At 46.0% G+C, this 12,981-nt stretch overlaps 1 protein-coding gene across 2 annotated transcripts in view; it reads left to right on the top strand.

Annotated features, from left to right (window-relative positions):
• Positions 1–12,981, top strand: part of ADAMTS3 (ADAM metallopeptidase with thrombospondin type 1 motif 3) — a 56,545-nt gene that overhangs the window by 8,232 nt on the left and 35,332 nt on the right. For both annotated transcript variants that reach the window (XM_039388027.1, XM_027714612.2), the window contains exon 4: positions 10,902–11,058. In XM_039388027.1, the coding sequence (XP_039243961.1) occupies positions 10,902–11,058 (157 nt within the window). The remainder of the gene's footprint in view (positions 1–10,901; positions 11,059–12,981) is intronic.

Genomic DNA, 12,981 nt, shown 5'->3' on the forward strand with positions numbered 1-12,981 from the left:
CTTGGCTGAGGGTGGTGAGACCCTGGCACAGGTTGCCCAGAGCAACTGTGGCTGCCCCATCCCTGGGAGCATTCAGGGCCAGGTTGGGTGGGACTTGGAGCAACCTGGGGTAGTGGAAGGTGTCCTTTTTTCCTTATAGCACCTAGGAGAAGCACTTCATGTACTTTCCATGGTTTTAGGGACTGGACTAGGAGAATGTGGGCTTTTTTCTTTGAGGAGAGGACTGGATAAATGCTCCTGCGTCACTCTGTCTCTGTCACAACCTGAGCTGTTGTTACATCTCTGGGAGTGCTAATCATGTGAGTGTGACATAAATAAATAATCCTGAAGAGTTATTTAATGTGTTTTTTCTCCTGGCATCTCCAGAGGTAGCAAAAGGAACTTGCAGTTACCATTGCTGGCTTCTCTGTTGCTGTACTGTGTGTCTCTTAACCCAGCTAGAATATCTGATCCTCAGTGTTTCCCGAAGATGTGAAGGGTGAGATAATGTGGCTTAACAGAAACTGGAACAAGAGTGAGAAATTCTAAGGCCATGTGTATGTCTGTTGGAGAGATTTATTTTTGACTTCAAAGGAATTTAGACACTCTCCAGAGTAGCCAGCTGGGTTCTGAGCTCTTGGGAGAAAGTGAAGGGAGTCACTGGAGTAGCAATTTGCACAGTGTATAACTTATAAAAGAAGCTTGATATCATAAGTAACAGAAAAAGAGCACTTGGGAGCTAAATTTTGATCGCTTGATTGTAAATACATGGAATAATTGGCATTTGCATTAGTAAAGCAAGATTCTGCCCACAGTCTTTTCTTCAATCTAAACTTACATTTAAAACCCCAAATATTTGGACACTTTGTTTTGAAATAGTTTGCATATCTACTTCTGCAGTGGAAGTTGTCTGTGTGCCATCACTTTTGCAAATTCCTATCTTCACATCTGCTTAATCTCCCTTGGAAAATAATTCTGTTTATTTAAAAAAGCCCACATGTGCATGTGCCTGCACTTGTCATGGCAGAAGAACACTTCATTAGTCAGGGAGGAGCTGCCTCTTGTCTTCTTCACTGGGTATCCGGAAGCTGGGGCTTCCACAGGTTTCTACTGGATATTTCTGCTGTTGTTTCATCAAAGTAGTGATATTTATTGTCAGAATCCTTGGGGAGTGGAAGGTGCCAGCCTCAGAGAACCACCACAACTGGTTCACATTGTAAATGAAGAGAAGGCAGCAAGCCTAACATTGACAAACAGTGGCTTAAACCACTTTTCTACCTGCTGTTGTAGAGAAAATGAGCTCAGTTTCTCAGTTAGCTTCCTGAGCAGGTGTTGCTGTGTGGTGCCTTCAGCTTGTACTTCCTCTGTGATGTTTTTGTAGGCGAGTGCCTTCGTGTTTGAGCTGGGATCTGGTTTATGTTCACATCCATGCAATGCCAAGTGGGAATGCTGGTTTCTGTTTCTCCTAGAGCATTAACCTTGCTGGTTTGAAATCAAAGGGCTGGGCCCAGTGCAATGAACCTCTAGTCTTTGACTTCAGATTCCAAGGAAAATGAGGCTTATTTTTTTGTTTATTGGAAACTATTTTGGGTTTGTTTTGTTTACTGGGGTTCCATGGCCTTCAGGCCCAGTGCTGAGTGTTCTCATTTGGAAGTACAGCTGTTTGCAAATGGAGGATGCTCGGGAGTCTGCCTGGCTTGCAGTGTTCAGCTGCCAAACCAGGGAAATCCTGGAATTAAAAAAACCAAACAAATCTGCTCAGATCTATCACTTGTGATGGATTATTCCTCACTTGCTTATTGCCATCCCTTTTTTCTAAGGATATGGAGATGTGAAGAAACATGTCTGTGCGTGTTCACAGCTGCTTTCCTTTGGCAACTGCAGGCTGGAGTATCTCAGACTAGAGTTACTTGCACGGCCTTTAGCCTTGCTTCAGGAAAAGCTTTGAAAATCTGCTGGAGTTGAGGCATGTGGGATCCAAGGAGTTTCAGGGCATTTTGATTTGTTTTGAATGCTTTTTTGTTGCCCTTGTTCCATCAGGACTGAAGTATTAAGGCTTATTGCTTGTTCCTGTGTTGGTTCTAAACGTATTATTTCAGCCTGATTACCCCCCAAGCTGGCAAGACTAGAGTTCCTAAATGGAGAAACAGCTTTCTAGGAGCCACTGGTGTTTTCTCCCAGTGTATTGGAATAGCATTCTGGAGATAAACACTTGGACTGCTGCTGAACATCTGCTTGTAGTGCACAGGAGACTCTTGCTGAGCTTTGGGTTGGGATTGGGACCGTCCCCTCGGGTCTGGAGGCCTTTCCCAGTCCAGGCCGGGGTCTGTGGCCAAGGGGACATCTGGTAATCCTGGACCTCCTGGGAGGGCAGAGCGCAGGAAACCGGGATAAAGCCTGGGGAGATGGAAGCGGCTCCGTGCCACTCTGGGCAGATGGCAGCAGCGTCTTAGGCTGATTTAGCGCTCTGATATTCCTGCTGCCCTGCCCTCCTGCGCTCTTCCCACAGTAATTCCCTCCCTGTGACCTGCCGTGCCCGGCCCTGCCTGCCCTCACCGCTGGCGTTCCGCTGCACTTGGCAGGATTTAAGAACTGGGATTGATGGGCTGCAGCTGCACTCCATCCTCGTCACCTCTCTGCTGGGTGGCACTTCCCACAGGCTCCTACGGACTCTTCAGTCCCAGCACTCCATAGGAAAGAGGATTTCTCAAAGGGCAGGAGCTCCAGAAACTTGGAAAAATGCTAATTCAGGACTCGGGGATTCCTGTGTAAAACGCAGAGGGGAGAAGCACTGATTGAGAAGGGAGGCTGTGGGGCTTGAACTCAAGTATATATAGTGTAAAATAATATAATACAGACTTTTTTTATGCATCTACTTTGCTTGTCCTTGGAGTTGTCGCTCAAAGCAAATGGGTGCTTAATCCTTACTTCTCGGAGTGCAGTCCAAGTTGATGCAGATGTTTGCTCAGGCTCCATTTATCTCTTCTTGTTTGTTTTTGTAAGCTTTTCTAACAGGGCCAGATTTAGTCTAGTGATAGATGTGCCTCATTTCTAAGCCCTTGTGTCTCTTCCTCTCCTCCTGCCTTGCATTTCTCCTCTTCTCATTTACAACTAATAGTAGCAAGTATAAAAAGGGTGGTGCTCAGAGTTTCCACGTGGTTGTATCCTTTTTGTTTTGAAGGCGGATCGAACCACTAAGTCCTCCTCTGAAATGATAATTTTTCTGCAGGCTGCCACTCCTTCTCCCTTTATTTCCAAATGGATTGTGGTCATAGGAAAAAGTGGATAGATATACAAGTAGCATATCTACTGCTGTGGACTTCATGTAGGCCAAAGTGGCCCAAAATACATCTCATAGCACGAAAATTTGCAGTCTGTTTGGGTAACAGGTTTTCCAAAAACATGGACAAACTTAAGAATTCTGGTTTTCACCCTCTGTTAGCCTTTCCAAAGTGTGATTTCTCTAGGGGGAGAAGGAAAGATCCAGAAGGGGCCTGGGAGCAGATTCCAGTGAGGGATTTGAAATCTACCTTTGAAGTAAGTCAGTTTTCCCCCTCATTGCTTTGATTGCAGTAATTCCTTGCTTAAAACCAGGGCTCGTGATTCCCAGCAAAGCCCAGGCTCTTGGAGCCTGAGTGGACCCTGCAGGGCCCTGGCCAGGGTTTGTGTCCATGGCTGCTGTGGTACGGACACAGGGATCAGTCCAGGTGTCTGGACATGGTGCTGCACAAGTTTTTAGTGTTTATTTTCAAGGGCTTGATTGCCACACCTTCAGACTTCTATTTATTGTTTATTTCTGATTTTGAAAAATGGCTCTTTACAGCAAATCAAGGGTTTACGTGTTAATTCCTCCCCTTCAAGCAATATATGTAGGGGCTGGAACTGTTGTTCCGGGTCAGTATGTGGTTAAAAATGGTCTGGAACAAACTGCTGGTGGCTGGGTGCTGCTCTGGGTATCTCTTTTGTAGCTGATATTGAATCCCACCTTGTAGTCCTGGCAATGCATTTTCCCAAAACACCTCTTTTAGGGCACTTGGACAAAGAATTTCCTTTCTGGATCTTTTTGCTCTTTGTTCCCAGAGCAGTGTGCGCTTCTTAAGTTTTTTGATTCCTGGAGGCTCACAACTAACAGTTTATAAAATAGCCCAAGCTTATTAAAATGACTTAAGTACAAGCCTTTTTTATAGCTTTAGTAATAAACCCCAGATTGTATAAGTTGTGTGGAGCCTTGATAACACACACAGAGCTCATGAATTGGGCTCTCATTCCTCATTCATGTCCTGCCTCCACGTGTCACCTGCGGGAAAGCGTGTGTCTGAGGAAAGGAAAGTAAATAGCTACTGAAATAGCCAATGTTCTCCAGCTTAATCCTCGGGGGCTCTCTCAAAGTTCCCATTGATGGGGGAGGCGGGGCTGAGGCTGGGAGTGCCCTCGGTGGGGTGGAGGGACAGAAGCCATATTCAGAGTGGCTGTTTTGATGGCCCGTGTTTATTCAGCGCTGGACGCGCTTGGAGCTGGAATTTGGCTCCCGAGCCACATGGTCTGGGGTTTGCAACAGGGCAGGAAACACGACTGGGAAGAAAATGCTGTGCAGGGTCATTGAGAAAAAGGGCTTGTCTGCTCTTACCTGTTCCTAGTTTGTTTGGGAGGGTCATGCTGTAACCACTGCACTCCGATCCAGGCTCTGAAAGAGTCAGGGAAAGAAAAGCCAGTTGGTTCCATCTCCTGCCCTCACGTTTCATCAGGAGCTTCTTGAAATGGTGGCAGAAGCTGCAGCACTATTGTTCCTGTTAAAAAAATCTTTGCTTTCGCTTCTATTTTAAACAGATACTTGGTTTTCATTGAGTGCTTCTGCAGCTTGGCTGGGAGCTTTAATAAACTACAACCACACAACACTAAATTAACTTCCTGACCTCATACAAATCCCACTGTCATTTGTTGTTTGGTTTTTTTTCTTTTATACCTGATCAAATGTGTGAAACTACTTTTCATTTTCCTTTGAGGGATTTTACCATAGTTGGTTTTTTCTTTTGTTTTTGTTTTTTTTTTCCTGCAAGAATATAGAACCAATTTCAAATGAGTGTGATGTAAATATTACAGGCTTAGGTGCTTCCTAGCTTTTGATCCACTGAGTATTCCAAGGAAATGGTAATCAGTCTTCTCTCCTTCTCTGACTTATATCTGAGGAGATGAGCCTTCCTCACACACAATTTGGATTAAATTTTCTGTTACCTTGGAAAGGCAGCAGGTAAATCCATGTTTCTTTAGTGTGCCACAGTGGACACAGTCCTGGTGACCTTCAGATCATGAGATCTTCATCCTTTGGCACGGTTTTATTTGCTTTGTAGTTTTGGAGTATTCAGTTCTTATTTTCCCTTCTTCAGAGGGTATCAGATGTCCTCGCTTTGTGTTTTCCTTTCCACTTTTTAGAGGAATCTATGCCTGGTGTCATCCCACGACTGCAGGAGCTGGGAAAACACAAGGTTTACCACAGCACTGGCAGCCCTGTAAGTGATTTCTGCTGTCTCCTGTGCCATTTAACCATGAAATAGTTCCTAGCAAAGCCCTGCTCTATCTGCCACAGAGACAAACCATGTGCTCAGTAAATATTTCTGCAGAGATACGCTGGGATCAGGGAGCTTGACTGCTCTGAGCATGTTCCATGCATATTTTTTACTCTTTAATAAATGATATTTTGAACTCACTATTCCTTCTTTAAGGACAAAGCACTTGGCCTGCCAGCTCTGCGTGGCTGTTAAAATGAATCCCGGTAGGTTTTCCAAGAACAAAAAATAGAGACATATTTTTCCACATAAAAGCAAAGTTTGTTTTTTCTCTCTGCTTTCATATAACTCTTAAGGACTTCCACTGAGTTTTCTTAGACTTTCTGAAAGAGGAAGAAAGAAACCCAACGTTTGGATCAAAACCAAGCATGAGAAATTTCAGCATAAAGGAATTTTCTTACGGATGTTCATAGAGGAGGCTAAAAAGACTCATTTCAGCTCAGTGCAGTGACCCAGTAATATGCTGCAATTTCTTTTCTTTTTTTGTGCAAAATTCAACAGAATTTCGGTTAATTTGGTGGCTCTCCCAAATGCCTTTTGCTTCGTAAAGTGATACAACAATGAGTGTGTTGAGAGGCTTCGATTCCTCTGGGCAGATGAGATTCAGTATTTTAGTATGAGTGTGTCTTATCTGCTCCTTCCTAAATTGCGCCCATAGTTTGGAAGAGGATATTAAACATTCCTATGTTTTCAGCCTGTTTCTGAATCTTCATCCTGGTATTTGGTTGAACAAATAAGATTTTTTTTCTTCACAGCTGCAGAAGATTTTTCGATTTGAAAATCTGACATGAGGTGATTGGTCAGAAGCTGGTGCTGTGTGAGTAATTCAGGTGGCTGCGAGGCCTGAGCGGTGCGTCCTCTTTGAATATTTCATTGGACTCAGAAACGGGTTTCATGTTTTCAGTTCGTAAGAAAAATCCCAACCCTCTGTGCTGTGTTCAACACCCTTCAAGAATGGAGCCTAAAATGATAGAGGAGCTCTTGCTTTAGTTCTGGGATGCATTGCCAGGATAAAACATGTGATAAAACATGGATTTTATATCACACCGATCTTCCAGAGAGGGAAGGTGAGCTGTGGAATTCCTGCTCACTCCTCTGGGAATGACTCCAAGGGTGCTGGAGCTGGAGGGTCAGTAAATGGGGATGTTTTACCCCAAAACCATGGTGTCTGCCCCGAGCCCTGGACACCTCCATGGCAACTGAAGACCCATCCGTGGGGGAGGAGGAATTCCATCTGCAAACCTCCTCTGTAGGCACCCGGCAACTGGATCCATAACATCTGTTTCTCCAAACTGTGCAGAGCACTGCCATATTACTTTTTTCCAGCATTCCTCTAACGTGTAGTATTTCTTTGTATGCCAAGTATGTTGAGGCCATAAATACTTTAACATGCAGAAGATGTGGAGGGAGGGAAGTACGTCCTTTTGGATGCCTTTCACCTTCCCTTCCCCTTCCCTTCCAGCAGGGCCTGGGTCCTCTTACCTGCCGGAGTGTGGGACTTGGGACAAGGGCCTGGAGTGACAGGACAAGGGGGAATGGCTTCCCACTGCCAGAGGGCAGGGTTAGGTGGGGTATTGGGTAGGAATTCTTCCCTGTGAGGGTGGTGAGGCCCTGGCACGAACTGAAGAGGAGCATCGTAGGCACACTCTACAAATTCAGAGGCTTCTAGAATATTTTTGAAAAGAAACCCAGAGAATCAGTTGATTCTTGTCAAAATATGGATCCCATGAGGCACGAGAAATACTATCCACCCAAGGAATTGAGGGTATAACCCTGGAGCTACACAAACTTAGGAGCCGTGTCCGCCCACTATGGCTCAGTTTTGGGGGAGGCAGGCAAAGGGAAATATGCTGTGGGTGAAGCTTTTCTCTTTGCTTTTCTTCCAATAAATCAACCAGTGTTCGGTGCGACTCCAAAAGCTTTTCTCCTTTGGACCGGGAAGCGGAGCAGCAGGTAGGTGTGACGCAGGTTCTGCACAGTCACCGGCCTGAACCCACCTTAAGCCAACAGAGAGGGTGAAAGGTAGCAGTGTTTTGGGGCTGAATCCGTGTTTTCAGACGAGGCAGCACCTCTTTTATAAAAGCATGTTTCTCTGGACTCCTTAAGAAGTTTAGACTGGAGGGCTGTCTCCAGGACCTGCCCCCTCCCCATTCCACGGCCCAGGTGTTTGTCTTGGCAGGAGGCAGTGTCTGCTTGGCCGGGGCTGGGATATTAAACTGAGGGAACACAGAGCTCTTGATGCTTTTCAATAGGGCTTCTATTTAGTAGGGGGCAGGATAGAGCTGTCAGCTACCTGTGATTGTCCAGCGGGGAAAAAGGGAGGGATGAGGAGTGGAGGAAGAGCCCTGGAAATGTTTTCCGATTCCATCGACAGAATGGTGAGAAGGAAGCGTTTTCCTGGAGGCACAGCCTTGTGTTGGTTTGACCGCTGAGCTCTTCGCTGCAGTCCTGGTGTTGGTGTTGGGAAATCAAGGATGATGCTGGCTGGAATGACGTGGGATGGCACACGGAACTTCCTGAGCTGAACTTTCCGTGTGCGGAGACCCTTGTTCGAGATTTCACTACGAGCTGCACGGTTGATGTGCAGCCCAGAGTGGGAACTGGTTCCCGTGTCCTGGCTCCGAGAGGGGAGTGGGGTAGTGCTGATATTCCATATATATTTCAGATACACATTTCTGCTTTTAATTTTTAAGGTGTTCAGGGTTTAATTTTCGTAGAATGGAAATTTAGTTGGAATGGCCTTAAGCTCAGGGAGGGAAGGTTTAGATTAGATGTTGGGAAGAAATTGTTTACTCTAAGAGTGATGAGGCCCTGGCTCTGGTTGCCCAGAGAAGCTGTGGCTGCCCATCCCTGGAAGTGTCCCAGGCCAGGTTGGACGGGGCTTGGAGCAACCTGGGTTAGTGGAAGGTGTCCCTGCCCATGGCAGGGGGGTGTAACAAGATGGGTCTTCAGCATTCCTTCTAACCCTGACTCTTTCACATGTGCCTGCTTCGTGTGTGCTCTGGTGAGAGCTGTGCTCTTCCCATGATTCCCTTCCAGGCAGAATCCAACAGCACAGCCTGGCTTTATTACTCCATATTTGCACTTCTGTGTGACTGAAGGGTCCCAAGTTGGAACTTCCTTCTAGAGGGAAGGGGATTTTGGCATCCTCAGATCCCTGTGCTTATTCCTGATTTTTTCTTGCTCCTTTCTTGCCATGGATGACCAGTGCAGCCCAGCTTCCTACAGACAGCCTCCTGCTGCTGAGCAAACTCAGCCTGCTTATTAATCTGCTTCCACCTTGTTGACAGCCTGCTCTGCTTGGACATGAATGTAGAGCCTTGAACGTGATGTTAAACTTCAATTTTTTAAGCTCCTCATCTGCCCTGTTTCAAATCTTGCCAGCCAAGACCCAGCACGTTTGCACATTACTGTGTGGGACAGAAGGGGTGCGGATCCTGAGACAAAGAAAAGGTGCCTGCAATACAAATGAAGATGCAGGAAAGCTCTGTGGATCTTGAATTTCCAGGAGAAGAATGAAATTGGCAAATATTTCCATATTGGGTTTCTGATTTGCTTAAAGCAGCTTTACAGTTCAAGTTCTCTCGCTGTTCAGAGCTGGCTTAGGAGAAATAGCTGCTAATTAACACCTCAGTTCCCCAGTGGATCACATCAGTGTTTGAAAAACTATTTCTTTGTGGCACAAAGGCACTCAGCACAATTAAAAACATAATTTATGGCATTATCTTCTCTGTGGGAGATCCTGTGTCTTAAAAGAACACCAGGTGTTCAGAATACAGATGCCAGCAGAATTTGGGATGGAGACTGGGAGCAGAACCCAAGGCCTTTCCTACTCTCAGGTAACACTCAGGTAACATCAGTTTTAGCAGCACTTGATAATGGCCAACAGTGTGACTGCTGAACAAACCCTTTCACTTCCTGACACTCAGGGTGGCCTTTCTGAAACTCACCTGGGAATTAACTGCCTCTCCCTTACTGCAAACCACTACAAACAGGGTGTTTGACTTCCTAAAATACTTCTGGAAATCCCACCCCAATGTGTAACACCAAAGTTAAATGTGGCCTTTAATGGCCACTCCACAGCTCTCCATTGTGCTCCCTGAATGAAGGGCTCTTTCCTCTCTTCGAGCAACCACCCCATGCATATTTATAGGGAATCATGTTCCCCCTTAAATGCTGTTGATTTTGGCTGGGGAAGTGATTCCTTAGTGTAACCTGCCCTTGTAGGTTATTTTCTCAAGGCTTTATATTGTTGCTAATTCCCTTATTCTTGTCTGTGTCTTTTGCATGGGAGAAAACCCCAACTATATGCGTTTTCTCAGGTTTTGTTTTATCCATGGACTGTCCAGTAAAGGATGCAAGGCTTAGTGTCCTCTGGGAAGTCCTCCTAGGTGGGCTGTCTGGGCCAGGGCTGGGTTTGGCCTTGCTCCCAGTTACCTTTTATTATGAACTCCAGCAGCTCTTGCTCCTGCATCGCTTTAATTCCACAGAATCCCCTGAGTTTGCTCCTGGATCAAGAAGGACGGAAAGAGATGCAGGGATGAAATGTTAATGTTCAGGAGTCATTTAAAGACAAACATAGATGTTGGGGAGCAAGGTGGATGCACATTGGGTGCTGACTGGACCTTGGGCAGGTTTTTTTTCTGGGTTCTCTCCTGGGCGAAGAGAGTTTATAGGAAAGCCAGGAAGTTAATCCACTTCCCCAAGCCTCAGGGCTGAGGTGGTTCTGGGAACAGGCAGGTTTATTCCAGCCCCTGTGCCCCAAAGGCTGCTTTTGGATTTTGGTGGTCCTGTTGTCTTCCCATTTTCCCAGAATACAGAGGACAGCTCCAGAGAACTCCACAGCAGCACAGATTCCACCCTGCTTCCTTCAGCGGGTGGAAATTCTGAACGCCCTTAATTTAGAAGAAAAAAGCAGTAAAATTAATAGCATTCCAAGATTGCAGACTGTGCTTTCCTGGATTGCTCCATCAATGTGTTTTTGTGGAAAAAAATTAAAAAATTTCCACTACATAGTTCTTTCTTGAAAATCCACCACAGCCTTTTCTCCAAGGGAGCCTTGGAAAGTACGTGCTCCGAGCACCTGCCTGGGGGGAAGGAAACGCTTGGTTGGCAGTACAGTTTACAGGGAAGATTCACTTAAAAATGCAGTACCTGCTTCTGCCCCTCTCTCTCCCTTCATTCACTTGGAAAATTTCAAGCTCTTTTTATTGATGAAATTTGGGGCAGAGGAAAAAGAAATCTGTTGGTTACAGTAATATTCCAAGCGTTTTATACTCTGCACCCCCTTGATATTTGCTTGTCAAACCTCTTTAGGCTCTCCAGTGACATGGACACGCTTTCTCTCTTTCTCACCAGGCTGGAATGATAAGAACTGATGAGGATGAATACTTCATTGAGCCCTTGGAAAGAGGAAAGCAAATGGAAGAGGAGAAGGGAAGGATCCACATGGTGTACCGGCGGTCGGCGGTAGCGCAGCATCCGCCTGACGTGCTCCCCGATGTCCACACAGAAGGTACGGTACCCTGTGGGGGTTCTTTGCAGATCTGTTCCGGGTGACTCCAGCCTATGGAAGCTTTGGAAAGAGGCCACACAACTCCTGTTTAAAGTTTGGGTCCTGTTTGTTTCCGAGTAACAGTGAAGTTGTGCCAATTGACTGTTTTCCTCCTCCTACTGGTTGCAATTAAGGCGGTCTGAAGGCACTTGTGTGGGGCGGATGTATTTTGTCACATCCGAGGATTTCCCTCTGCCTTGAAGATAATGCGGTTGGTCCATCTGAGAGTAATTATCGTGTCTGAGAATAATTATGGTGTAGTTTAATCCGTTTGCTTGTATGTTTTTTTTAATTTTGCACAAACCCTTACAAGCCAAGGCGTTGCATTGGGGGGTGCTGAGGATTTTAAGCCTCTGGGCCGAGGATGAAAGAGCAGCTCCGCTCCCTGTCAGCGCTCTGCCTGTTTTTCAGCATCTCTCAGCTTCTCAAATTCCTGTTCATATGTTGTGTTCGCATGTTGATGGAACTTGAAAGGGTTTGGGAAATAAAGAACAATAACATGCAACACACAGAACTAGAGCTACTTGGCTTTTGGTGCCCCAGCAAGGTTATTCCAATTTAGCTCATGCATCTGGGGGGGTCTAGCCCAGAGAAGAGGAGGTTCAGGGAGACCTTCTCAGAAAGGAAGTCAAAATTCCCTGAATGGACATTGGAGCCGGGTGGGATTCGGTCTCTTCTCCCAGGTAACAGGTATAGAGGAACTGGCCTCAAGTTGTGTCAGGGGAGGTTTAGGATGGATATTAGGAAAAATTTCTTCGTGGATTGCACTTCCCAGAGCAGCGGTGGAGTCACTGTCCCTGGAGGGATTTAAAAGTCACGAAGGTGTGGTACTTGGGGACATGGTTTAGTGGTACCCTTGCCATTGCTGGGGGAACATTTGGACTCAGTGATGTTGGAGGGCTTTTCCAACCGAAACGATTCCATGACCAAGGTTATAGCAAGCTGCCCAAGCCTGTGGAGCCTGAGGAAATGTTTGCAGCGGTGGAGTTGTCAGCGGCATATCGATGCCATGGACATCTTCCTCGTTCTTCTCTGGCTCTGCTCCCACCTCTGTGCCCGGGCCGGAGGCAGTGATGCAGAGAATGGTCTGCTGGTGGTTTGGGAGTTCAGCCAGCACAGACAAAAATCCAAGTTCTCAGCAACAGATGACAGATGACTCAACAAAACAGTCATTAAGATAAAAAAGTACTTAAAGCTGTCGTTGTCAGTGAAGTGGTTGCAAAAGCTGGGAGATGCTGTGTGAAAGCCTTTCCTCCACGGTGACACAGGACACACTGTGGCCTATTCTCCCTACAAAAAGCCAGTTTCCTAAGAGGAAAGCTTCCAGCTCCAGCTATGTGGAAGAGCTTTCAGTCTGACAGGACATCTGGAATTCCTGCAGGATATTATAGCATTTGGGAATTGGTTGGACATTGTTCAAACAGTGGGATGGAGTGAGTGTAGGAGTTTTAAGTGGAAAAGCTGCCATCCTGAGAGCAAGGTTTTAGCTGTGATCACAGTGCAAGGGACATGAATTGGTTCATATACTGTGTTCTCATGGAAGTCAGCACACTTATATCTATCCTTGTCTATTTATGGCTGCTTTTTGGGGTGAAGTGTCAGTGAGCTTTCTTAGCTGGGAATCAGAAATCTGGGGTTCTGGGGAAGATACTGGGATACCTTGAACTACTGGACAGTGTGGGTTCAGCCTTCACCCCAAAGCAGCACCCTGTGCTGATTCCTGCCTATGGTATCCATGTCTCTGGATAGCCTCTTTAGGAAATGACAGCAGCATATTGCATGTATTGGTTTCATCATTTGCTTTGTGTAGAGATTGGTTTCTTTAGAAGTGCCTTATATGAGACAGTCCAGAAATCAGACTGAAAATCCTGCCCCATTCCTGTG

The sequence above is a fragment of the Pipra filicauda genome, unplaced genomic scaffold (assembly GCF_003945595.2).
Source record: "Pipra filicauda isolate LSUMZ 115617 unplaced genomic scaffold, ASM394559v2 scaffold600_size242580_pilon, whole genome shotgun sequence".
Lineage (NCBI taxonomy): Eukaryota > Metazoa > Chordata > Aves > Passeriformes > Pipridae > Pipra > Pipra filicauda.